At 17.3% G+C, this 27,724-nt stretch overlaps 7 protein-coding genes across 7 annotated transcripts, besides 33 other annotated features; 3 read left to right on the plus strand and 4 right to left on the minus strand. All coding sequences in view use genetic code 6, as the record gives it.

The window, feature by feature from the left end:
- The first annotated feature begins 17 nt into the window (after positions 1 to 17).
- Positions 18 to 44: a microsatellite.
- A 1,515-nt stretch (positions 45 to 1,559) lies between these two features.
- Positions 1,560 to 1,612: a microsatellite.
- Positions 1,613 to 2,611: 999 nt separating this feature from the next.
- Positions 2,612 to 2,704: a microsatellite.
- Positions 2,626 to 2,688: a microsatellite.
- A 59-nt stretch (positions 2,705 to 2,763) lies between the features above and the next one.
- Positions 2,764 to 2,802: a microsatellite.
- A 373-nt stretch (positions 2,803 to 3,175) lies between these two features.
- Positions 3,176 to 3,223: a microsatellite.
- Positions 3,207 to 3,259: a microsatellite.
- A 44-nt stretch (positions 3,260 to 3,303) lies between these two features.
- Positions 3,304 to 3,376: a microsatellite.
- Positions 3,304 to 3,503: a microsatellite.
- Positions 3,358 to 3,419: a microsatellite.
- A 1,274-nt stretch (positions 3,504 to 4,777) lies between the features above and the next one.
- Positions 4,778 to 4,852: a microsatellite.
- Positions 4,803 to 4,862: a microsatellite.
- Positions 4,863 to 5,249: 387 nt separating this feature from the next.
- Positions 5,250 to 5,299: a microsatellite.
- A 198-nt stretch (positions 5,300 to 5,497) lies between these two features.
- Positions 5,498 to 5,540: a microsatellite.
- On the plus strand, positions 5,539 to 6,039 carry IMG5_187620 (hypothetical protein; the record flags this gene model as incomplete). Its single annotated transcript, XM_004027153.1, has 3 exons — positions 5,539 to 5,719; positions 5,775 to 5,876; positions 5,938 to 6,039. The coding sequence occupies 3 exons, from the start codon at positions 5,539 to 5,541 to the stop codon at positions 6,030 to 6,032; spliced, it is 378 nt and encodes a 125-aa protein (XP_004027202.1). The 3' UTR covers positions 6,033 to 6,039.
- Positions 6,040 to 6,349: 310 nt separating this feature from the next.
- IMG5_187630 (hypothetical protein) lies at positions 6,350 to 6,679 on the minus strand (the record flags this gene model as incomplete). Its single annotated transcript, XM_004027154.1, has 2 exons — positions 6,350 to 6,457; positions 6,506 to 6,679. The coding sequence occupies 2 exons, from the start codon at positions 6,677 to 6,679 to the stop codon at positions 6,350 to 6,352; spliced, it is 282 nt and encodes a 93-aa protein (XP_004027203.1).
- Positions 6,459 to 6,497: a microsatellite.
- Positions 6,680 to 6,731: 52 nt separating the features above from the next.
- Positions 6,732 to 7,253, minus strand: IMG5_187640 (hypothetical protein; the record flags this gene model as incomplete). Its single annotated transcript, XM_004027155.1, has 1 exon — positions 6,732 to 7,253. The coding sequence occupies one exon, from the start codon at positions 7,251 to 7,253 to the stop codon at positions 6,732 to 6,734; it is 522 nt and encodes a 173-aa protein (XP_004027204.1).
- A 72-nt stretch (positions 7,254 to 7,325) lies between these two features.
- Positions 7,326 to 8,087, minus strand: IMG5_187650 (hypothetical protein; the record flags this gene model as incomplete). Its single annotated transcript, XM_004027156.1, has 4 exons — positions 7,326 to 7,533; positions 7,584 to 7,744; positions 7,803 to 7,930; positions 8,003 to 8,087. 4 exons carry the CDS (start codon positions 8,085 to 8,087, stop codon positions 7,326 to 7,328), a joined length of 582 nt encoding a protein of 193 aa, XP_004027205.1.
- Positions 8,088 to 8,121: a microsatellite.
- A 436-nt stretch (positions 8,122 to 8,557) lies between these two features.
- Positions 8,558 to 8,590: a microsatellite.
- A 7-nt stretch (positions 8,591 to 8,597) lies between these two features.
- IMG5_187660 (small nuclear ribonucleoprotein polypeptide a, putative) lies at positions 8,598 to 9,749 on the minus strand (the record flags this gene model as incomplete). Its single annotated transcript, XM_004027157.1, has 6 exons — positions 8,598 to 8,714; positions 8,884 to 9,063; positions 9,113 to 9,296; positions 9,342 to 9,412; positions 9,457 to 9,497; positions 9,611 to 9,749. Coding segments are annotated over 6 exons (732 nt in total), but the record flags the coding sequence as incomplete, so codon positions are not given.
- Positions 8,740 to 8,856: a microsatellite.
- A 2,326-nt stretch (positions 9,750 to 12,075) lies between the features above and the next one.
- Positions 12,076 to 12,985, plus strand: IMG5_187670 (hypothetical protein; the record flags this gene model as incomplete). The annotated part of the gene is made up of 2 exons (XM_004027158.1): positions 12,076 to 12,834; positions 12,950 to 12,985. The coding sequence occupies 2 exons, from the start codon at positions 12,076 to 12,078 to the stop codon at positions 12,983 to 12,985; spliced, it is 795 nt and encodes a 264-aa protein (XP_004027207.1).
- Positions 12,986 to 13,864: 879 nt separating this feature from the next.
- Positions 13,865 to 13,944: a microsatellite.
- A 1,150-nt stretch (positions 13,945 to 15,094) lies between these two features.
- Positions 15,095 to 15,139: a microsatellite.
- Positions 15,140 to 15,511: 372 nt separating this feature from the next.
- Positions 15,512 to 15,588: a microsatellite.
- Positions 15,589 to 18,688: 3,100 nt separating this feature from the next.
- Positions 18,689 to 18,751: a microsatellite.
- Positions 18,748 to 18,788: a microsatellite.
- A 322-nt stretch (positions 18,789 to 19,110) lies between these two features.
- Positions 19,111 to 19,153: a microsatellite.
- Positions 19,154 to 19,189: 36 nt separating this feature from the next.
- Positions 19,190 to 27,659, plus strand: IMG5_187680 (hypothetical protein; the record flags this gene model as incomplete). Its single annotated transcript, XM_004027159.1, has 3 exons — positions 19,190 to 25,124; positions 25,269 to 26,714; positions 27,513 to 27,659. Exons 1-3 carry the CDS (start codon positions 19,512 to 19,514, stop codon positions 27,657 to 27,659), a joined length of 7,206 nt encoding a protein of 2,401 aa, XP_004027208.1. The 5' UTR covers positions 19,190 to 19,511.
- Positions 24,113 to 24,156: a microsatellite.
- Positions 25,143 to 25,180: a microsatellite.
- Positions 25,176 to 25,231: a microsatellite.
- Positions 25,180 to 25,229: a microsatellite.
- Positions 25,189 to 25,240: a microsatellite.
- Positions 26,253 to 26,609: a microsatellite.
- Positions 26,285 to 26,599: a microsatellite.
- Positions 26,531 to 26,637: a microsatellite.
- A 60-nt stretch (positions 27,660 to 27,719) lies between the features above and the next one.
- Positions 27,720 to 27,724: part of a microsatellite that runs on past the window's edge.

Raw genomic sequence — 27,724 nt, forward strand, 5'->3', positions numbered from 1 at the left:
AAGAACATTAATGCAAAAATAATTATATATTAATAATTATATATATATATATATATTTAATTTATTTATTTTTAATTTAATTTGTATTATATAGTGTTTAAATATTGTATATTACTTTAATTTTTTTAAAAAAAAATAATGTTATTGTGTAATTATATATTTTTTTTATTTAAGATATTTTTTCTTAATGTTTTTCGTTTTCTGTTTGATGTTTAAATATTCTTCAGTTAATTTAAATAAAGATAAAAATAGTATGTTTATTATAATTAATATAAAACCTTATAAATTTAAATTCAAAAAAAATATTATTTATTATTAGTTAATATTTATAAAATTTTATATTAATATTACATTTTGTATATTTTTTTGAAAACAATTATATAATATTATGATAAATTATATTATAATTTTTTAAATTTGAATATATATATATATATATATATTATTTACTTTTTAAATTATTCCATATATATATATATTAATTTATCAATCATTATTATAATATGATATTTCAAATAATTTTTAGTTTATTTTTTTTAAACATTTATTTATAAATAATATATTTTAAATTGTTATATATGTTTTTAAAGTTTGAAAATCTTTTCTGAATTTTTTTGTTATAAAATTTATTATTTAAATATATTTTGATTTAATTCATATTTTTATATTTTTAAAAAGTAAGAAAATTATTTATAAAAAACAAATATTATTTATAATATTTAAAAATAATTTATTTATTTTTTGAACAAAAAATTAAATAAAATATAAGAAAAGTTTTAATACGTCAAAAAAATGAATTTAAATTAATTATTTAAATGTTTACAAGATGAATAATTTTATTAAGAAAATATTCAATATTTTATATATTAATTACAATAAATAAAATGTAATATTTATATAATATTCAGTTTATTTATTATAAAAAAATTTAGTAATTAAACTTAGCTTATATAAGAAATAAAATAAATAATTTAAAAAAAAGATCATGATAATATTTAAGCATACTTAACAGTTTAAGTAAAATTAAAAAAATAAAAAATAAAAAGTAATTTACTAATTAAATAAATAGCTTTTGAAAGATATAATGGATGTTAAAAATTTATAAATATAAGAATTAATTATAAGTGAAATAATTCCAATAATAAAATAAATTATTCTTGAATAAAATAAAAAATTAGAAAACAATAAGTGCAGTAAAATATAATATGTAAAAATATTTAAAATTTAAAAATAAAAAAAAAAACTAAAAGATACTTTATAATAAAATTCTTATTAAAATAAATTCTATTAATTATTACTGGAATGTATAAAAATATGGTCATAAAATGAAAAAAAGGAATTTTAATAACTTTATTAAGAATTATTAAATCATAATATAAATTTTATAGAAAATAAAAATTAATTCTATTTAGATTAAATAAAAACATAATAATAATAAAATTTGAATAATAATTATCAAATATAAATTATAAAATGTTAAAAACTAATTGAATAAATAAATTAACAAATAAATAATTATTCAAATTAACAAAATGATTTTTATAAAAGTAACAAAATAAATATATATATCTATATATATATATTATATATATTTATATATATATATATATATTTTAAAAAAAAAAAATATAGATTTATTAAATATTTAATAATAAATTACTATTTTAAATATTGAAACACTAATTTCTGAATTATTTGATGATCAAGATTATTCAGATAAATATTTACAATCAGTTATTTAATACTAAGAATATTTTTAAACTTATATTTAAGATTTATAAGATTTAGAAAAAAACAATCATTTGAATTTTTTCTTTAAGAAATATAAAAATTTATCATTATAATAATAACCCGAATAACAATAAACAATTGAATTAAATTTAACTAAAAAAGCTTGTAATTATTTTCAAGAAGAATCTTATTAATTGTAAGAATTAAAAAAATAAAACTCATTTTAACAAGAAAAGCCTATACATAATAATAGATTTGCATAATCTTTAGAAAAATAATAAACAAAAGAAACTTAAAATAATATTTTAAAATCAAATTTAACTCAAAAATTCTTAACTGCTTTTAATTAAAATATAGAAAAACATATAATCCCTTTAAGATCTTCTAAAAGTTTTTACTCTTTTTTTTTAAAAAAAAATATATAAATATTTTATATTAAAAAAAACATAGTTTATAATAGCTCATTATTAAATATTGAAAAAAATTCAGAAAAAAGAATTGTTAGCTTAAATGAAAAAGAGAAAATAAATAGTTTAAAAAAAGAAAACTTAGTTCTAAAACAATAAATATAAGAATTATAAAGTACAATAATCTAAATTAATAAATTAAACTAAACTCAAACAATCAAAGATTTAGAAGAAAAAACAAGGAAATAACAAAAAATATAGAAGATTTAACTTAAGATTGTAGTTTATTATAAGTATAAATTATATAACTATAATAAGAAAAATAATAATTGAAGATTAATAATGAATAAATATTAGAATAGCAAATTTAAGTTTATAAAAACGAATTAGAAAATTTAAAATAAGAAAATTAAGATCTTTTGGAATTTAAGAATTTATAAAAAATAGAACAGGAATTAAATATTGAAAATAATAATATAATAACAACATTAAAATAATAAAATGAATAATTAAAAAAATAAATATAATAATAATAATAAGAAATATAATAGATAAGATAAAAAATAGTATAGTCTCCTAAAATATTTGGAAAGTTTTAATCAAGTAAAAATAAATACATATAATTTATATATATATATATATATATATATATATATTTATATATTTTTAATTAGAAATGGATAATTGTAAGTATTTAAAATAATCAATAGATCTATTAAATATAAAAGATTAAAATGTATTTATAAGTCCTGAAAATAGTTTTGGAGTAAATTAAAAGTTTTAATATTAAAGAGTCTAAAGCCAACAAACTTTACTTTAATAAAAAAATTAAAAGATATTTAGTAATATTAAACAAAGTGTTAGTTAAGAATAAAATAATGTTTAAACGAATATACAGTCATAAGGATTTTAAACCAATAGTTGTGCTTAAAGTCCATTGAAAGATACAGAAAATGAAAAGCAAGAATTTAATAATAAAATCTAGTTTAATTATGAAAATTTAAAAACTTAAAATAGGGATACTATTTTTTATGAAGAAAATAATAATAAAGTATTAAAATATGAATAAATAATATAAAATAATATTATAAAAAATATTGATAATAATAAAATTATTAAAAATGAAAATTTATTTGATTATTAATTATTAAATAATCAAAATTTAAATAAAGAAAATAATCTAAAAAATAATTAGTATAATAATAAAGAAATAATTAAAAATAATAATATATAATAAATTTAAATTAATAATAATTATGATTACAATTTAATTATTAATAAAGAACATAATCAAATAAATAATAATTTAATTAATAAGGAATATAATGATAATAATGTATATAATAAAATATTAACAAATAATAAGTTAATACTATAAAATTTTAATAATAGCAAAAAGCCTCCTTAGCCTTAAAATGATTTTAATAACAAAATAATTAATAATAATAATGAAATTAAACTTATTTAAAATAATTTACATAATAATATTATTATGTAACTAATGAATAAAATCAAATTATCCATTATGATAATTAATATTAAATCAATAATGGATTTGAAACTTATAATAACTGCACATAATATTCTAATTTAAAATAAAATAGCGATCGTCATTTAAATAACAAATTAACCTCGCCTAAAAAAGTAGTTTTTGAAGATCATGAATGCTGTGGAATTTCAATACCTTCAGTAGTATTTAAAGATAAAAAAGAAGAAATAGAAAGTATTAAAAAACTAAATTAATCAATTATTTCTAATGTAGATTCCTACAAAGTATATATAGTTTTATAATTTTATTTTTTTTTTTATATATTAGGAAATACTTCATCCATTATAAAATAAAAATAATATTAATTAAGAATAAAACTAAAACAAAAAAATAGAATTTGAAAAAAATATAAAAGGAGAATAAATATACTTTGATTAAAAATATTTTTAATTAATAATTCAAAATATTCTTAAATTAAATAGATTTAAAGCATCTTGCTTAAAATCTAAATATCCCATATATGAAGATATTAATTTATAAATTGGAGTTGTTACATAATATGATAAATAAAAAGTATTCTTTTTTTTTAAAAAAAATATTAATTATAATTTTATTTTGTTTTAACAAAAAAAGGATGGAAACTTATTTAAAATATAACTTTATTATTTAAATAAAAGCATAAAAACAATTAAAAATATAAAAACCATTATAACAAATGAATTATCATAAAATATATAAAGCATATTTCCTTAAATTATCGATGAAATAGAACCTAAAAAATAAAAAAGATAAGAAATCATTATAAAAATTGATGATATACCATATTATATATCGGCTATAATAATAAGTTATATGTAAATTTAATATTAAAAAATAAAAAAAATAAAAAAAAGCGGAAGTTAACCAATTTTTATAGCATTACCAAATACTATAAACAAAATGTTAGAATATAAATAATTTAATGATAAAGATAATTTTAAAAAAAAATTTAAAAATTGTATATATAATAAATATATAATAATAAAAGAAATAAATTAAAAATTCACAAAAAATCCGTGTGATTTTAAAAATTATTTTCCAAATTTAATAGATTTAAATCCTGAAAAGGAATTTGATTATATAAGTGGAAATTCAAATTATAAAGTAATTTTATAATATATATATAAATATATAAAAATATATATATAATATTATATATATATATATATATATATAATATATATATTTTAATATATTTTTTTTTTTTAGATGGGTTTATAAATTTAATTAGAAAATAACAAAAATAACTTATAATTTTCTGAATTTTTTTTTAAAATTATTTGTAATGTAGATAATAGTGTTTATTTTTTTATTGGCTTTAAAAATCTTCAAGATGAATTAAAAGTTTCTTTTATTTTAAATACTTTTGCTTTTCTTTTTAGTTAAAATTAAGATGATTGATTTTTTATATTAAACTATTTAATCAATTAATCATATAGATATATATTATTAAAAATATTACTTTATCTTTAAATTAGTATTTTATTTATAAAATTATATAATAATTCTTACTTTAAAATATTTTTATGTTTAATATAATTTAGTCTACTATTCTTTTTTTACTAATAAAAATTTTTTTTTAATTTAAAAAAAATATTATATTAATTTTTAAAATATAATATAATTACATTTTGTATTACCATTAGATTTTTGATATATATTTAAAACAACAAAATGAATGAATAAATTATATATTTTTTATATCTGATTTTCATATTATTTATACTTGAAAATATTAAATTTTTTAAAGTAATTTATTTTAAATAGGAATTTTAAAAAAATATAAAATATTATATACTTATTTTTTTTATTTAAAAAAATAATTATTTAAAAAATTATTAAAATATATAAATCAAAACTATTAAATATAAAATGACAGATAATAATACTGAAGCAAAGGGATCTTTTTTATAAAGTGCAGTAAATAAAAGTTAAAACTAAAAGGAGCAGATAATTATTTCTTCAGTAGAAATAAAGCCTCCAGTAGTAATTTTTGCAGACATGAATACAGAAATGAAAGAATTTGCATTTGAAAAAGCTGAATTAGCAATTAGTAAAAATATTTTTTTTTATAGTAATATAGCAAAAGATTTTTTTAAAAAATAAAGAATTGGTATATAAAGGAGATTTGAAATATTATAAAGATGTAGCATAAAGTCTAAAGGAATAATTTGATGAAAAATTTGGAGGAACATGGCATGTTGTAGTAGGTTGAATTATTAAAAAAATAACATTGTTTTGATTTTACTTATTTATTTTTTATAAAAAAAGGAAGACATTTTGGATCTTTTGTTACTTATGAATCTAAATGTGTCATTTAATTTTGGATTAATCAATTTAGCTTTTTTATATATAAATTCGGTTGAATATATGTATTATAAATTATCTATCTATATTTATTGAAACATATATCTTTTTTATTAAAAGTAAAAATAACTTTCTTTTTTTTAAAAAAATATATTAAAAAAAAAAATATAACTCACTTCAAACTTTATATAAAAATCTTACTTTTTTATTAAAAAAAATATGTAAGTTTATATAGAAATAATTAAATATTAATAAAATAAAATTAAAACAAAATTCGTTTTATTTATTGAATAAAGATAAAAATAAAAAAATGAAATAAATGCATATTTTTTTGTTAAAACTTTTAATTTTTATCTCCATAATAAAAAAAAAATCTTCATACCCTATTAGCAGCTTTATTTTCTTTTTATTCTTATAAATATTCGTTAGAACTTTATCTTCTTTTAGTAGCTGTGCTTTTTATAGAATGCAAATATGATTATTTCTAAAATATATAAAAAAATAAATTAAATAAACAAATAAAAAAAAATACTTCAGGTCTTTCATTAATATCAACATAATTTTTGTTTGCTAATCCTTAGTAATTTTATCTTGGTCTAACAATTTTGTTTTCAGGATCAGTAATAAATTCATTCCAATGGGCAAGCCATCCTGCGACTCTAGGAATAGTAAATAAAACTGGGAACATATCAGTTGGGAATCCCATAGCTTTATAAATAACTCCACTATAAAATCAACATTAGGATATAGTTTTCTTTTCACAAAATATTCATCTTGAAGTGCTATTTTTTCCAATTCCATAGCAATTTCGACAAGAGGTTCTTTTCCAACAATTTCAAATACTTCTTCCGCTACTTTTTTTATAATTTTTGCTCTTGGGTCATAACTTTTATATACTCTATGTCCAAATCCGAAAAGTAATTACTTTCTGTTTTTTACATCTTAAATAAATTATGGAATGTTTTCTTTTTTTCCAATTTATTCTAGCATTCTTAATACAGCTTCATTAGCACCTCCCTTATTATTTATTTTTTAAAATTAAAAAAAAAAAAAAATTATGTTTACATGTTTAGGTCCATAAAGTGCAGCAGCTGCTCCTGAAATGCAAGTATACACATCAACACCAGAAGAACACAAGTGCCTAACAGCAGCAGTTGAACAATTGAGTTCATGGTCAGCGTGCAAAATGAATAAAACATCTAAAGCTCTTGCTAATTTTGGATGAGGTAAATATTTATTTTCATTTAATCTATCTAGCATGTAAAGGAAATTCTCAACATAATCAAGAGTTGGATGAGGCTTATTATGAGAACGACCAATTCTATGTCTATAACAATTAGCAGAAATAGTTGTCATGCTTCCAATTAATCTATGGATTTGCTTATTCTCGTTTTTGGATCGTCATATATGTTCTATCCTGCTAATGCTGGATTAGCGTTTGGATGGAAAGTTGATGTAGCAGCAATTGTAGATACTAGCATACCCATTGGATGTGCATCATATCTAAAGCTTTTCATCATTCCATTTACATCTTAATGTACAAAAGAATGTTTTTATATTCTTTTTTTTTTATTTTTTATTTAAATTTTTCTAGAATATTTTTTTTTTACTTTTGCTTCCAAAATTAATATTAGGATGCTGTTGGTAATTCTCCATATATTAGTAAGAATGCAACTTCTAAAAATGTAGATTTTTCAGCTAATTATTCGATAGGATATCCACGATATTCTAATATCCCATTATCACCATCAATATAACATATTTTTGATGTCTATTTTTTTTTTTTTCAAAAAAAAATATATTTTATATATATATATTATTTCTATTACACAATTAATTGTGTTCATGTAACCAGGATCGTAACTTCTTAAAACTCCTTCATCTTTAGTTCCTACTTTTTCTAAATCAGATGCTTTAATATAAGAGTTATTGTAAATTTTTACTTCATATTAATTTCCTTTATATTTTTTTTTTTTACAAAAAATAATATTTTTATTTTTTTTAAATAAAGGTAAATTTTATTTATTACCTTTCTTGTCTTTTATTGTAAGTGTTTCTTTACTAGTTGTATTATTTTATTGTATTTAGTTATTTAAATTAACTATTCTTTCCATTTTTTTTTTTTTATAATATTTTTTTTTTGTTAATTAATTTTACTTTTTAATTTATAAACATTGTAAAATTTATATAATATTGTTTTTTATTTTTCTTTAATATTTATGATGATGACGTATATATATATTAAAATATTACATCATATAATATATGTTGAAAATATTCAAGTAAATAGGATGAAAGTTATATATAATGTATAAATATGATTAAAAATGAACAAAATAATTTTTTTATAAAAAAATAATAATATTATCTTGTTTTAAATAATAAATTTTTACAATATATTTTTTTAATTTATATATAGTATTCATGTATTTTTATATTAATAAAAATAATTCAATAAATAAAATATTTAATTTTTTTTTAATTTTAAAATATTTTTATTTTTGTTTCTATAGTAAAAAATAAAATAAATTAATAAATTTTTTAAAATATTTTTTTATCTTAAATAAAATATAATAGATATTTTTATTTTTTTAATTAATATTTTTTTAATAATATTATATAAATCATTTGAATTATTATAATGTCTATTCAAGCAATTATTAATTTTTTAATTCACTAGATTTTAAAAGTAATTCAATTCTATTGATTTCTTCAGCAGTTTAGGCATTTTCAATTAAGTACTTGGATAATAATAAAAAAATATATATTAAATTAATTAAATTAAATTAAATTAAATTAAATTAAATTAAATTAAATTAAATTAAATTAAATTAAATTAAATTAAATAAATTATAATATAATAAAATTATATTAAATTAAATTTATATAATTGAATAAAAATGCATATACTCTTAATTTTTCTTTTTTATCCTTTGCTAATTTTGTTTCTTAATCTTCGATTTTATTCAATTATGGTTAGAATTCAAATTTAGCTTGTGCTTATTCTCTTTCTTATTTTGTAACTTTTTAAAAATCCAACATTCTTAAACTAGGTATTCTGGAAATAACATAAAGTCTAAAATCAGGAGCCTTAAATAATATCCATAATAAATATTTTTTAAAAAAATATAAATTTTACTTATGTAACCACATTATTATATAAAACAAGTCTTTATAATTTTTAACATCCAGATAAACTGTCAATTTCTTTTAATTCTGTAATTCTATTATTCATTAAACACAAGTTTTCTAAATTTGGAAGTGCCTCATTAATTCTTGATAATTTTGAAATTTTATTATTATTTAAGATTAATGTCTTTAATCTATATTTTTAAAAAAAAAATATATAAAATTTTTTGTATTATTACCTTAATAGTATTGAAAAATTACCCAACTTTTTAATTTCATTGTCGCTCATATCAATACAATCAAAAAAATCCTTGAAAACTTTTCGACAAAATATTAAGTATTATATATCGTTACCAAAGTCGCTCCTAAATTTTCTATTACATATATTTTTAATCCTAATTTATTAAATTAATGTAAATTATGTATATATATATATATATATATTTTAATTATTTTTTTAAAGAGTTATTGCATTTTTATTATTTATTGTATGTAAATTAAGTGTAACCTTTTAAATCTAAATGTCTTTCTCTTAAAGGATTAATTATTTAATTTGATTATTAAATTAATTCGGCTGTAATTTTGCTCATGTCTTTTGCTTCTTCTTCTTTTTTTTATTTTGTTAGACAAATAATTATATATAATTCAAAATATTAATTAAAATTATTAGTACTTTTTATAAATAAATATATATTATTTATTTTTATATTAATTTTTTAAAAACAAAAACAATTGATTAAAAATTAAGAAAAATACTTAATAATTAAATTTTTTTATATAAAAATATTATTATTAATAATAATCAAGTCCAGCTTGTAATTTTTTCTAAAACTCAGCATTTTACTATATAATTTTTATTCAAAAGCATCATTTAATTTATCGATTTCTTTTTGTAATTCCTAATTTATTAATTTATTCCTTTTTTTAGTTTTTTATTATTCCATCCATTTCATATGTAAAATTGGAGGAACATCTCCAATATCATTTAATTTCATATATCTAAAAAAGCTACTTAATATATAAATATATTTAAAAAAAATACTCATCAATCTAATATAAACTCATTCCGTATTATTTATCAAATAAGAAATCTTCATAATGTTTACTAATTTCAATCTTATTATAAATATGTTCCCCTTAATTAATATTATTTAGTTCTATTTCATTTTAATTATACAAAAGTTTGCTTTATAATTCGAATTCTCTATTTTGACATGAAAAAGTGTAAATATAAAGATCAAAATACTAAAAAAACCCATTCATTATATAAAATTTTGAAACTAATTAAAATTCATTTTAGTTAAATAATTTTATTGAATCTGGAGGCTTATGTACACTATGCATACTTAATATTTATGAGAAAACTTATAACAATTCTTACTACATATACTGTTTAGTATAGATTAGTTCTATTAAATATGACGAAATATTCATTAAACATGAAGTTTTATTATAATCAAAATCATTATTATATGAAAAAAAAAAAATATTATTTAAAAATTCTGAAAATACTTATTTTTATTCATCATTTAATTTATTATATATTTATTTCCCGAAAACTTTTTCATATATTTCAGAGTTTTCTGGCTTTTTTAATAAATAATTATTTATTAAGTTTTAATAATCTTCTTGTGTTATTGATCTTCCTATAAAAAATTTCTCCTTGTTATAACCTTTTAAAAAATTCATTTTTTTATATTTTATTATATATGTAATAATTTTAATTATTATCCACTAAAAAAAATATACAATAAAATTACAAAATTAATTAAATTAATATTTTTATTCAAAAAAAAGAATGAAAAAATATAAAATTTATGACGATAATTACAGAATTGTTTTTTAAAAAAAATTGAAATTGTCATTTTTAGCAAATAAGAAAAAATATATTAACTCAATTATATAATATAAAAAACTCAAAATAAACAGCTTATAATAATAAAAGTAAATAAAATAACTAAAAAATTAAAAAAACATTTCAATTAACAAACAAAACAATTTATTAAAAATATTAAACTGATGTAGAATAATATATATATATATATATATATAACATATCGAAAAAGTAATAATTTTATTAATAAAATATAATGTTTTTAATTTAATAACCCAAAGAAATTAGACAAATTAAAATTGAAATTTATATCCAAAATTAAATTTGAAATAAGAGTATAATCCGATATAAAAAAACATCCAAAATTTTAAATAGTCACTATTTTAAAAGGAATAAAAAAAAAATTCTATTATTTTAATGGATAAAAAAGACAAATACAATCACAAATTTTTTAAAAATAAATATTTTTAGTAAATAAAAATTAAAAAATACGATATTTTATTAAAATTTATTATATATTAATTTTTTAATTTATTCATTTCTAATTTATTTTAAACTATTTTTTTAATTTCATATATTATTATTATATAAACATTCGGTGACTTAAATACAAATTCTAAAAAAAATATATTATTATTTTATACAATCAATAAATAATTTATATATACATTTTATTTTTAAAAATAAATAAAAAATATTATTTTTATATAATATATATAAATTTAATTATAATTCGTAATAAATATATATAATAACAAATTATAATTTTTAAATAATAATAAAAATAGTTTATATTTAAATTTTTTTTATAAAATAATTTTTAATCATATTTATTTAATTCTAAAATAAATAAAATACTTATCTAAATTTCATATATATATATATTAATTCTTATTTTTTTATATTTTTAAATGCATTTACTCCTTTTTAATATATATTAAAAAAATATTAAAAAAGTATTTATTTCTAAAAAATATCTTTAAAATAATAAAAATTAATTAATATATTATATTAAAAGATAAAATATCATAATAATAATAAAAATGTTCATAATTTAAAAAATATTTTTAGTTTTATTATTAATTTTTCCATCCTTAATCCAATCCTAAGGCTGTAAAAACGTCAACATAAGCATTGAAATGAAATCGGGTGACACAGTCGTCAAAAGTGGTTACATATACCCTCAATGGTTGTAAAAGCAAACCCCAGTATTAATGGATACAAATTCCACAGACCTCGATTACCTATATATAACAATATATTCTTAACAAGAACTCACCGAAGAAAATTTCTAATTAGAATTTGGAGATAAGAATTTCGCTAGTAGTACATTCAAAATTGAAAAAATAACAAAAAATGGCAAAAACAGTCGTTTATATTCCATAAGAATAAATTATAAATGCAAGAACTACGGTGGTAAATTAATCCGTTATAATTTTACTATTAAAGGAAATTTTAAGGAATGCGAAAATTAAAAAACTACTATTTATTGGGATCGTATATGTGGTGATCCCCGTCAAAATAGAAAAGGACTTATTATGGAATATGATTTTGCCCATAAATATAACCAAACAGTTGTCTAGGAAGGACTTTTAAAAGATGCTTCTTATTTTGATTAGGATTTGGAAAATTTCGTCTTTAAAATCCCATCGAAATTCACTTATTCAATTTTCTATATTTACATGGTAGACACCAAAAATGAGCTAAATGATAAAAATTTCTCTGATGAAGACTTAGAAAAATTCGTAAATAATAAAGACTCAACAAAACTAGATGTACTTTAGTCTATTTTGGAACTTATTCCAGTTGAAGAAATCAGTTCTCCTTAATTAAATTATGACGAATAGATTCTTTAACCTGTTTTGAAAGGTGATTTGGTCAATGGGGGAACTATTGGAGTAGAAAAAAAATCCATCTATATAGAATATAATTGTCTTCATAAAGGAACTTCGGAAATTTAATTAACTATTCCGTTACCTTATTTTAAAGATATTAATCTTTTTTTCCTAAAAGAATGTCCGTATAACTATGGTGAAGAAGTAGGATTGATTTTTGGATTTTTAGAGTATTTTTTTATAGCGTGTTTCCTTGCATTTGCTATGTTCTTTATTTGGAATAATTTTGTTTTCTAAAGTTTTGATGGATTCGTTTATGGGAAAAATATCCTTTAAAAAATTTTGGGTTTCTTCGCGGGTTTACCAATGGTTTCTACTACTTAAATAGGTAGAAAAATGTATTCTTTTGCAAATTAATATTAATAATTGCCGATATATAATTAAAATTAATAAAGTAATAGTATAAAAGATTCTGAATTCAAAATTAAAAATATGTTCGAAAAAGATAATGAAGTTAGTAATACACATAATTAATAAATAAATGATAATTATTATGGATCTATTTGATTTTTTGTTTTTTATTTTTATTTTGAATTTTATTATATATACAAACTATTTTTTTTTATCTTAATTAAATTTATTTTATGTATTTTTTAATGTAAAATGTTTTTATATTTATATAATACATAATCTATATGTATAATTTTTTAAAAAAATTTATTATATTTTTATTTTTTGCATTGCCTTTTTTCTTTAACATAAACCTTATTTTATTTTTATAAACCTTAACTTTTTGTTTATTTCGAATTCCCTTCACTTATCCTTTAAAAAACCTACATTTTTGAATATATTTTTATAATAAATAAAAAAAAATATAGCTTTAAGAGATATTAATCTTAAATTTATAAATTTAAAATATAAATAAAAGAGTTTAAAATTTTAAGTATTAATAATAAAGACTATATTATTTTAGAAAAAGGATATAATATATACAATAATTTTTATGTAATAACAAAATTATTTATTTTTAATAATATTGATATTTTTTTAATTTTAGATTAAATTTTGAAATTATTATTTTTAGTTTGCAATGATATATATATAAAATATGTATATATATATATATAAATATATATTTATATATTTATTTTAATTTATATATATTAATATATAAATCTACAATATTAATTTTAAATACATTTTCTAATGCAAACTAATTATTTATATGACTTAGACAATAATTAGAAGAGAAAATCAACTAATTATTTTAAAATGGAAAAAAGAAGTTATTAAAAAAAGGTAAAATATTAGGCTTCTTAACAACTCGTTTCTACTAAATAAAAGAAAAAAAGCTTAATTATTATAAACATAAATCTAACGAAAACCCTAAAGGATATTTTGAATTGACTGATGCTTTATTAAAAATAGACTTAGATTAAACCTAAAATGCAAATAAAAATTTTTTTTCTATAAAAATTTAAGGAAGTATCCAACATTTCTAATTTTGGCTAATAACAGAAGATTACTAAGAAAATATTTTATTATTTTAATATTTAAAATACATTACAGGATAAATTTTTTTAAAGAAAAAATCATAAAAATGGTTTAATAAAATATCTTTTGAAAGTAATATAACATAATTTAATACTGAAATTAATAAAAGTCAATTTTAAAATATATAACTAGATTTGGATAACAAAAGTGAATAAAACTCCATTAAGATATAAGATTGTGAAAACAAAACTCCTTTATAAATGCCAATATAAACAAAAGAAAAAAAAGTATCTAAAGAATCTAATTAATCTAAATTCTATCTTTAATAATCTAGTTCTTCAAAAAGAAACAATAAATAAAGTCTTTAATATATTGATTTATAATAAGAATATTGTCTAGAAATAGATGAAGGTTTTAAAAACCCTTAATATTCATCTATGGTTTTTTAGAATTCGAGTCAATATTTTGGAGAGGTTTTTTTATAATAAAAAAACAAATAAAAGACGAAAGAAATAAATGCCTCAATTGATAATTTTATAGAAAAAGATAATAATAATTTATATAATTTAAATACATAAGTTTTAAATAACGAAATTATAATGAATTAATTAAATAATAATGATTATTATTACAATTTCGAAGAATAAAATGAGAATAATTAATACATTGAATTAAATAATAATGAGGAAAATTAAGATATTTATAATTTTTATAATACAAAATCAATATCTCCTCCAGTAGAAAAAAAAAGAAAATAAAATAATGAAAAAGATTAAAAATAAATATTTCATAAATATTCCAAAAGCGAAAATTTATTCAATTTTAATGCAAATGAGATTAATTAAAACAAAAAATTAGATAATATTAAAAAAAATTAATTACTTTTTGATTATTTTTAATAAAAAGAATTGTAAGAATACTAAAATTACTAATAGTAACAAGAAAAAATAAACTCCAAATAAAATATTATAAATAAAAACATTTCATTTTTCGAAGAACTTGATCGTTTTTTAAAACTTATATAAGAAAATAAACTTAATTAATGCTTATAGGAAATTAACTAAATATTATTCTAAAAAAAAAACAATGAAAATATTAATATTAATATTAGATTTCAATATTTGTTCCTAATTACTAAAATAGATGTTTAATTAATAAAAGTATCATTGAACGGAAAAATAACTAAACTAGAATAAATATATATATAAACTGATATAGTTTTAAAGGAAATAGCAAATGAAAAATGTAATAATAATAATAATAATAATAATAATAATAATAATAATAATAATAATAATAATAATATTAATAACTATAATAATACAATAAATATAGTAGATTAGTGCCTTTTCGATATAAGTTCTGCTGAAATTTATTTAATTAAAGGAATTATTTAATATATATTAAAAAATAAATTTAATTGTTTGTATTAATTCTAATAAGCATGGAAATTTTATAATAAGATAGAAAATTAAGAAAACTATTTAATAAATATATAAAATAAAGAATAATAATAAAAAATTCAATTTATCTTAAGTAAATTTTATTTTGGAAAAGGTTTATTTATTTCGGCTTTTTCATTTATTCCTAATTTAAAAATTTAGAGTATTCTTAAAATGCTTGGTCATCTATTTGAAATTTAAGTTTTTTTTTTTTATTCTAATTAAATATTATTTTAATTTTTGTTTATATTTTTATAATAGACAGGAATTATGTACATGTAAAAATGTATTGAAAATAAAGGAATACGTTCATTATATGCAATTTATATACTTAGTCTATATTATTCAGAAAAAAACAATAATATCTATAAATTAAAAATAAAAGATTTATTAGATAAAGTAGAATAAGAAAATAAAGAAAACCTTGTTTTTAAATGGATTTAAAGCACAATTTATATTCATGAAGGATAATTAAATAAAGCAGAAAACAATTTAATAAAAACTATAGAAATTAAAGGAGAAAATAATATAAATATGATTATTTATGAGAGCTGTTGGCTTTCTTTTTTATAAATGAAATGGAATAAAAATACATTTTAACTTGAAAATATTATTATTAAAAGTTTAGAATTTAATATTTTTAAAAAACTTAAAAATTAAGAAGATGTATAAAATAAATTTATGTATTTTTATTTTATTTTTTTAAATATATTATTATATTTTATTTTTATATAAAAATATAGCAATTTAAGTTAAAATTATATTTATGAAATAGAAAATAAAGTCCTTGAAACATAAAAAAACGAAAAAATATAACTTCCCTTGAAAATATAATCTATAATGCATTTAATATGTTAATTTGCACATGAAAAACAATACTAAAAAGCTCAAGCATGGCTAAGAATATGTATTATGTAATACAAATTGTCGAATACATAGAATAAATATTCTGAAGATATAGCCAAATGTGCTGAGAAATATTTATAAAGGGAATCTTTGGAATATATAGAATACGAAATGCATTATTTATTAAAATACACATCTAAATTATAGGATAATAATTTAATATAATAAAGATTAATTTTGAAAGAAATATTAAGAAAACTAGTATAAGAAGAGAAAAAAATGGAATAAAAAATAATAATTTGTACAATAGTGGCTGTAATAAATTGTTTTCTAAGAAAATATAACGAAATTGAAGATTTATTAAGTATTTTAGAAAATATAAAAGAAAAGAAAAATTATGAATTTTTATTTTAACATTTTTATTTTTGGACTGCTATGACTTTTTTTCATAGAAAAAAATTCGAAAAATCACTTTTCTGGTTTGAAAAAGCTAATTCTATTAAAAAATAAGAGTTTAATATTTCGGATAAAATAGAAAGGAATATTGAATAACTTAAAAAAATTATTAAAGAAGAATGATTGTGTCTTTTTTGTTTATATCATATTTAAATATGTATATTATTATTATTTTTTTTAATTTATTTTATTTTAGGAAAAAGCTATTTTTATATTTTTCATTTGTATTAATTTTTTTATATAATAATTACAGTAAAAAATTAATGTTTTTTATATTATTAAATTTATTTTTAAGTCAATATACTTAAATCATTGATTTATCTATAATGATTTGTTCTATAACTTATAAATTTATAATAAGATAAAGTGGATATAGATATTATGAATTTTTTTTTTTTTTAAACATATGTATTTCATACTTATTTAAACCTTAAAAATAAACCCTAAAATATATATATAATTAAAAAAAAAATTAAGGTTTAAGTCAAATTCTTCAGAAATTTGTTGTATTCTTTTTTAAAAATTATAATAAAAAACATAAATAAAATAATTCAAATATACATATATTAATTTGAAAATATATTATTAAATAAAAAAAAAGCCAGAAAAAATGATGAAAGGCTATTTTTTTTCTGATTAAGTTTTTTTAAAAGAATCAAAAATAATAATAATTAAAACATACTACAATTTATATAAATATTTATAAATATAATTATTAGATATAATGTTTATCTTTATTTATATTATTTTTAAATTATTTTTATTAAATAAATATTTAATTTAATGATTATGCTAACTAAAATTATATTTTTACAGCGAATAAAATTTACATACTGGCTATTTAAATTTGATTGCTTTTAAAATTAAATACCTTTTATAATATTAAAATTATTAGATAAATTATAATTCTTTTAAAGAAAAACATATTAATTTAAATAATATTAAAAATAAAAATAGTAATATTTCTATAAAAAATGATATTATATATTTTTTATTTTTATTATTTATAAATATAATTATATATTTAAAATGAATAATGAAGAAAAAATTCATTTAATGTATTACATTTATATCTTTTATTAAATTTAATTATGATTATTTTTATTATACTTATATAAATAAACACTAAAAATATAATATAATTTAATAAAAAATTATAAACGATTTTTAAATGTAAAACTAATATATTTATTATGACATTGATTTTTATATAAACTAAATTTAAATAAAAATACATTTAATTGTATATGATATATTAACTTAATAAAATAAAAAAATATTAAAAAAAAATATATAATTATAAACAAAGTAATTATTATTATTTATAGTAATATTTTAAATGTTAATTAATATATTTATTAAATAAATTATATTAGATAAATATAAAAATGTATTAATTTTTATTTTTAAATCAAAAAAATGATATTTTATTATATATTTATTAAATTATTATTAATAAAATCAACAATTTTAATTTATTAAATATTTGATATAAAAATATTTTTAATAAATATAATTAGATTTTTATAAAAAAATATTAAATGAGTATATAATAAATAGATATATAGAAATTATTTTATAAATATTCAAATTATATATATTATAATAATTTTATCAAATAAAAATTATTTTTTCAAAATAAATAATGTATATATAAGTTTTAATATTTGATAATAATAATATAAATATATATATATATATATATATATATATATATATTATATATTTATATATTTATATATTTACCTTAATATAATATTTACTTTTAATATAAATTTAATATCATATTTTATGCTTAACATATATATTTATAAATATTCTTTCATTTTTATTTTTTTAAATTTAATTAATTATTTAAGAGAGGGAAAATAGAAACATTATAAATTTTACAAAAAAATTAAACAAAAATAAATAAATATTAAAGATTTTTCATTTCTATAATTTAAAAAATAATAAAATATATTTTAATTTATAATTAAATAAAAATCTTTAATATAATACAATAATGTTTTAACAAAAAATCGACAAGGCAAAGCTCTTATCCAAAGAACTTGATTAAAATTTTCAAACAAGTAAAATAACCCAAAAATCCTTCAAATTAATAAATATATAATAATATAAATATAAATATAAATATAAATATAGACTAAAATCATATATCTGATGAAATAATAAAAAAGATATCCCAATATATAGAAACAGAGATTAATATCCAAGGCATGAATTCTCAATAATAGGAATCAAACGAGATACGTTAACTATTAAGTGAAATAATGGACTATTTTTTCCCAGTATACATTTAAATTCTACAAGATACCTAATCTCAATTCGAAGAAAATAGTATGTAAAAAACCCGAAAGATAATTTTGGAATTTTTAAGCAAATAACCATATATAGTATATATTAGAAATTAATAAACAAATTTAGTATTTTACGAAATTTTATTGAATATAGTAATAAAAGATAATGAATAAAATGCAATAATAGCCTCTAAAATACTGAATGAGTTTATAAAGAATTTACATTTACAAATAGTAATAGACTTAAATAGATAATTTAATGCAACATGAATTAGCAGAAATATAAAATACATATTAAAAACTTTAAAGCTTAACAGAAACTGTTTATGAGATTTTATATGAAAAAACTAAATAAATATATGACTTTAGTACAAATGTGAAAGAATAAAGTAAATAATTTGAAATTTATAAAGAGTAAAATTACTAAAATTAATAGTAAAATAATAATTCTTGTTAAAAAATTATACCCAATAATGTCTCCTTATAGTTTTTGAGTCAATTGCCTCACTTTTTTGTAAATATAGCAGATTTCGATTTATAGCCTTTTGCAAATATTTACCAAAAGCAAAAATAAAGCGAAAGTCAAAACGCTCTTTCGGCAAAAGTAGTCCCTTCCGAAGAAACTAATGAAGGAAACCAAAAGGGATACGATGCTTTTATGTAAAACATCACCAATAAATTAAAAGACTCGATTTCTTATATAATAAAGACCCTCCTGGAGATGAAACTAAATGAGATATGTGAAGAAATGGGGAAATAATTCACATTCGAATTCTTTATAGCACTCACAAAGTTAAATTAATTCCTTTTAATATTAATAAAAAGGGGAAACGACGTCCTAAATAAAGCTGTATTTAAAAACATGAACCAAGAATACCTAAATTAGCTTTTAGACTAAGATAAAATAATCGATTCATGTCTAAGTTTGATCGATAAATGTCCTGAAGAGATTCAAATGTAAAAAGTTGACGTAATAAATAAACTAAAACAATTCATTTAATTTAAAGACGGCAAAATAAAAAGTAAATACATTCAAATAATTGCCAATGAACAAAAAATGATTGGAAACGTAAAATTTATAAGCGAATAATTCAAAAATGTAATGTATAATTCATATTAAGAAATTAATAAATAAACTATACTCTCATCTTTTTTTATACTTTAAACTCAGTCTATAATAACCATTGTACCTCCTCGAATAAATGAATTAACAATACATTTTTAAACCCTAAATATGATAATAGAGAATTTGATAAAAAATATGTTCGATTCTTAATTATGTATTAATTTATAAGATAAGTCATTAGAATTTCTTAAAACTATACTAAAAAAGCATATCATTTATTTACAAAATCCGCCTTAAAGACCCAAAAACTCTAAAGAAGCGAAACAAATAAAACATAATTTACTAATGAAAGTATTAAATACAATAAATTTAAAATACAAAGAAATACATAAAACATTCGATTTAATAAGAAAATATGTTGCCGAAGTCAAAAAGAACAAGAATGTTAATGAGGAGTAAATCAAAAAAAACTCTTAAAAAAATATGTCTTAAACTACTTCTTCCAAAAAAGGAGATTTAGACATTTCCTAAATGCCTAAAATAAAAATGACTGAAAATGAAAAAGACATCGAAAACTGGAAAAAAACACGAATTGAATTTATTGAAAAAAACGATATCAATTTAAGCCAAAACCTCCTCACTTTAAACTAAATGTAACTCTCATATTTAGATATTTATAATGAAAAAGAAGTTGTTCGTACAAATGAAGTTATAATAAAATCTGGCCAAGAACTTAATTATATAAAAGATATTAAAATGAAGATTATAGAGCATTTAATTCATATATAAGCGGATATATAGAGATATTTCTACAATGAAAACCGTGAGGAAGAATTTACTAATTTTACCTAAAAATACTAAAATTTAACGGCCAATTAATTACAAAATAGGTAAAAATAGCTCTCTATAATGAATATATTATCTACTGAATAAAGAAATATTGTTAGAAAAATACTTAGAAACGGTCTTTTAGTTTTCGAGCATTTCCATGATTATGATCTTCATGTAGATTAGTAATAAAAAAGGAATTCTTTGTATTTTTTTATGCTTAATTTTGCAAATATAAACGACAGAATTTCCTTTAAAGACATTTTTGAACCCAATATGGATATTATATTTAAACTTCTATTAAAATATCACAATATATGTGGTGAATAATGCTTAAGAAACCTTATTATAGACCCTTTTGTAAACCAAGAATAAATTTAATAAGGACAATAATAATATTTAATTGAAAATGTGCATTTAGCTTAAATTTTAATTACTTATTTAATGCAATAATTAAATACAAATATAGAGCTGATAGACTAATTTTCTCCTTTTTATGAATATAAGGATAATTTCTTCCCTATAGTGTAATAATTAATAAGAATACCATTAAGGTGTTTTTCTAAATTTATGGAAACTGAATTCGCAAGCCAATATTTCCGTTTAATTATATTTTTCCTAATAAAAAAAGCTCATACGTCTTTCTATCCTCTCGAATATCTAACTTTATTACGTTCGCTTTTTAAAAACCTTTTAAATTCATAAAATTAAATGAATTAAATGAGTAATACTTTAATGATTTAATTCTATAATATATGCACTAAAGACTAATAATTTTAATTCGAAAATCCCTCTTCTTCTTCATCTTCTAACTAATAATAATAATTTTAAAACATAAACATATTAGAAAATCTAATAGCTTTATATGAAACCGATATAATGGAAATTAAATAAATAGTCTGCGAAATTATCATTATTCTTCCTTTGAGAATTAAATAGACACTAATGTTGTGCAAAACTAAACTTCTTGCTAAGCCTTTAGTTAAGTGCTTATCGCTTTTTGATTAATCCTACACTACGAGAACTTTGAAAATTTTAGACTAGATAGTGGGCTATAATACATAGGAAGACTTATAAAATTTCCTTGAGGATGTAAAAGATGAATTAATAGATAAATTATATGAAATCCTCTACGAATAAAAAGTTGTGTAGGAAATTAAAAATAAAAATGCTGATTTTAACGAAATAAACAGAAAAATTTAAAGTGATCCCGTCACTACAGTAATAAAACTTCTCGGAAGATTAAATCATATACCCAGAATTCATAAAATGGAATTAAAAGTAGGAGAATATGTATAGAATTGTGAAAAAATGGACTCTTTTTACATTAATATTTAAGATAATGAAAATAATACTTTAAAATTATAATTAACACCCATGATATTGCATTCTATAGATATTTTTAATAAATTAATCGAAAATTTCTATTGCTAAACTGTTAGAGGAAATGTAATAGAAGGGGCTTTTTCAGTTTTGAAAATTGCCCTTTTTTCTTATTTACCAAACTCAATTTTTGAAAGTACTTAAGAAATGTAAGAATATAGATAGTATAGAAACTAATAAGAAGGGGATGTTTTAGAAGAAAAGGAAGATTTATTAGATAAAATTGTATGCACATTTATCGAAATAATTGGTATTGATTAAAAATTAATGTGGAAATTTTCACTTATAAATAGATTAAAAAACGAAGCTTAATAAATAATAGGGAGTCTAAGTAAAAGCTTATGTTTTATATATTTAAAAGATGATGTTTTGTTTAAAAAATATTTCGATGTAATTATTTAAAATGGACTAAAATGTACAAAAAACAAAGTAATAATTTTAAGAGAAGACTTAAATAATTAAAAAGAGTAACTTTTAGGACAATTCGAGTTTTTGTCAAAAATGTTTAAATAAATTCACGAATAAATCAAGGAAAAAGAAAGCTATTTTATAATAAATTATTAAGATTACTTTCTTTTAAGTGTCCTTAACCATCTTTTATAAGCTTCGAATTAGAATAAAATTTATGGCCTGTAAGTTATTCTATTGGAATTTATTGAAGAACATTTGCTAGAATAAGTTCTTTTATAAAAAGAAACTAACATAATAGACATTATTAACACCGTTTTTGTAATAATAAACCAATACCCAGACATTGTTATGATAAAATCATTTAAAATTTCCCAATAAATATTAAAGAAAATGATTCAGTTTTTAAAGAAAAATAAAAATAATATCCTCCCTATCACTTTTAAAGGAATACTAGCTATTTTTGTCCAAAACCTTCTTTCATATAAAGATTTAGTATATTAAATATCCAAAGACTTTCTTTTAAATATATGCTAAGTAATTCTAAAAAAAAGCCTAATAGAAGTTTTAAAAGAATAAATTGATAAAAACTCCTTTGAAGAATTCGAAAAAAACTCCCAATCATAAATTTAAATGCCTCAGTAAGAAACATATGTCTAAAACTACAAATAAAACTCCATATCAGATATTATTTCTTAAAACAACAACACTTTTTTAGCGATTCTTCTTACTAAAATAATCAATATAATTAATAATTTTACAAAAAACCATAATAACTTTGAAAACATCAAATAAATGAAATCTGTGGAAAATGCCTACAAAACAATCGAATTTATTATGGGAGTAGATGCTTCTAAGCTTCCATTTAGACTCGTTTAAGAAGACGAAAACATCATCCAAATTGAAAATGATCCTGTACCTTCTTTTCCTGAAAAATACTTTAAGTTTGATAAAGACATTCTCTAAATAATAAATAATAGTACATTCATAATACAAAAAAATAACGAAATAATGTCCAAAAACGTCAAAATAATAATTCAAAATCACAAATAATAATAAAATATTCCTTTAAATTAAAGACCACAATTACCTCCTTAACCTTTATAATAACAGAGTTCATAATAATCTTAATCATAATAATAATTTTAATAATAATAATAATAATTTTAAGGGCCGTCTGAATAATAATCATAAGGCATACATATTCCAATAAGTAATCCTTATATTCCACCATCAATAAATTTACAACAATAATAATCCCAATAATAAACACATAATTCATTTTCTATAAACAAGCACGTGTACTTAAATGAAGAAGAATTCGATTTAAATATTGAAGATATAGATATTAAAACTAAATACGAATCCAGATTAATCTAAAGTATATTAAATTTTTTCAAAACACTTCTACTATTGCACCCAGTTAAAAAAGTATGCAAAGCAAATTTAAAAAATAGGGATAAATAACATCAAGACTTCAGCCCTATATTAAATGATAGATATAGAATTATACTTATTTTATTTGACATGATGATGAGAATTGAAAGAGGAATAAGTGAAACTTCACAAAATTGCCTTTAAGATATGTTAAGTATGGAAAATCATCCCAAAGAATTGCTTAATAATGAAGATAAACTCAAAAATATACTTAAACCAGTACTTATGTGTCTTTCTTCAGAATTTTCATAGTTTACTCCATCTTTCTTGTAGGTTTTGAGGAAAATTCTAAAACTATTGACTCCTTGCTTTAATAAGGCACTCTCTGATAAATTGGCTAAACATTTAGAATAAATAACTCAGGATCCTAATAAAAATATTGATTTGTAATGCATTTCGGGACTTTTGAAATTATTCTAGCACCTTTCATATGCTTATTAAACTGCTTTCTAGACAAATCTTATGTAATAAAAAGATTATGTAAAGGATTCTATTGATAAAATTATTAAAAGCGTACTTAGTATAGAATAAACATATTCATAAATTAAAGGAAAGTACTAAATATAATAAGTAACAAGAAAATCATTATGTAAATTTATTAATTCTATGTCCAGTTAAGTAATTGAAATTTACTTTGTGGAAAATGACCCAGAAATTATAAACATTTTACTAGAAGTTTTAAAATTAGATAAAGTAAAATTTGAAAAAATAATATATATATATATATATATATATATATATATATATATTATCTATTTATTTATTTATATTTTTATTTATATCTATTTATTTATTTATATTTGTTTATACATATATTATATTAATTTTTAAAAATAGTCACTTATATTTAGGGAAAGATTTACTAGAGATAGTAATTAATAATTAGTGTATAGATTATATAATAGAAGAAGTGAAAATAAATTATAAATGCTTAGAATAATAAAAAACCTAGCTAGTAAAAATTGTAGACTGATGTTAAATAATTAACAAGGCATTGATGTAATAAAAGAAAGATTTGTCGATAAAATAAAAATTATGAGAGACAAAAATATATCGGATAATACGAATTTATAGTTTATTCCTAAAAGTGAGATTATATATTATTTGAAAATATTATTGTTATACAGTAAATAAAAGTAAACTGATATAGAAACCTTATTTATTTTAGCAGACTTTCTAAGTATAAGATTATCATAAGATGTTTATTTTATTAAAGATTTCTTTAGAGAATATCTCCCATATAAATTTTCGATAGAGACAAAAAGAAATATATTTTCTAAATTTATTGATTTCATTATAAATTCAATGAATGATAAAGATAAAATCGAAAGCATTATTAATGTATCCGCGAATATAATTTACCCTATGTTAGTACATTGTAATAAATAAGGATAAATTAACTAAATAATTGACAAAGCAAAATTTATTGAAGGAATATCTAAATTCAGTTAACCTCGTTTAAAATATCCTTTCTCCTCTCTTGATATTGAAATTTTATAAATTTCTTCACTTATCCTTCCTTATATGAAAGATGAAATAAAAGAATATAAAAAACACTTAGTTTAATTTGGATGGAAATTTATTAGAATAGAGGACAAGATATTGAAACATTTCGGTTATGTATATATTTGTTAATTTATTAAGCTTTTTGGAATTCCAGATGAAATGACTTTGAGTATATATATTTCATTATTAAAAAGACATGACGATTAGTCTTAATAATTTTTCTAATAAGACTAAGAAATAGGAGAGCTATCAAAGAAAGCATTAAATATATTAATTCCTTATTTAGCTTAAAGAATATAAAGGAAAAATAATAATTAATAATAAAGCTAATAACAAATATAACAACTATAATTATAATAAAACTAATAATAATAATAATAATAATAAAGCTAATAATAAAACTAATAATAAAACTAATAGTAAAACTAATAATAAAACTAATAATAAAACTAATAATAAAACTAATAGTAAAACTAATAATAAAACTAATAATAAAACTAATAATAAAGCTAATAATAAAGCTAATAATAATCAAATAATAATAAAACTAATAATAAAACTAATAATAATAAAACTAATAATAATACTAATAATAATAAAACTAATAATAATAATAATAATAATAATAATAATAATAATAATAATAATAATAATAATAATAACATTAATAAAGTTAAAATATTTAATAAAATTAATAATAAGGAAATAATATATAACTAGATTGGATCAGATTTACTACAAATTTATTTTAGGATGAATCAAATTAAAGATAACCTAGTTATGGAAGATTCTGGCAAGTTTTTATAAAAAACCATAAAATATATTATTAATTCAGAAAACATTTTAATTCAAATATAATTAACTCTATGTAATAACTACTTATTAACTCTTCCCAAAACTAATAATCCTTCACTCATTGTAAAATCTCTTGGGATTTAAGTTTCCTTTTTATCGAATGGAAATTCAAAGAGCTTTAGAACAAACTCCAAAACGTTCCCAAATAAATAAAATTGTTAAAAATAAAAGAAAAAATTACCTAAATAGAATAAAAAGACGAAAATACTACAAATAAAAAACAAGAAGAGTAAGCCGACTCTCATGAAAATATTGAAAATAAAATGGAAATCGAAAAAAATCAATTAGAATAAATGCAAGAAGAAGAATAAAAGCAATAAACTCCTTAATAATAAAAATATTAATAACCACCATTAACTGAACAAGAAGAAGAGAATTAAATTCTTTAAAAAGCCGAAAAATATAATATTAAACCTGATGATATAATTATCACTGAAGAGGAAATTTAGGATGCGAAAATAGAAATATTAAATAAATTATAAGAAGAAGTAGATACAAAATAAGTCATAGTTCCTTATTTTATTAAATTAATTTAACTATGTTCGGAAGGAGCTGAATAAAATATAATAAACAGATCTTTATATTTATTAAAAAAATCATATTTTATATGGCCTAATCCGGAAATAAAATAAGGATTTTATAAAAGTGAATTATCAAAATTATCCAAAAATGAATATTTCTAACTTAGTATTCTTAATATAATACTAGAATTCGAATCAGAAGAAAAAATAAACGAATTTTTGCCATAAGTATATAAGCTTTTGGATTAAAAAAATAATTCTTAACATTTAAATAGTATACATAATTAACAAAATTTATAAAATAATACAAATAATAATTCTAATTAAACAAATACTGGAAATTTGAATTAAAATATTCCAAATCATAGTTAAAGTAATATAAATTTGAATAATAATTAAAAAATAGAATAA

The sequence above is a fragment of the Ichthyophthirius multifiliis genome (assembly GCF_000220395.1).
Source record: "Ichthyophthirius multifiliis unplaced genomic scaffold scaff_1120509251352, whole genome shotgun sequence".
Lineage (NCBI taxonomy): Eukaryota > Ciliophora > Oligohymenophorea > Hymenostomatida > Ichthyophthirius > Ichthyophthirius multifiliis.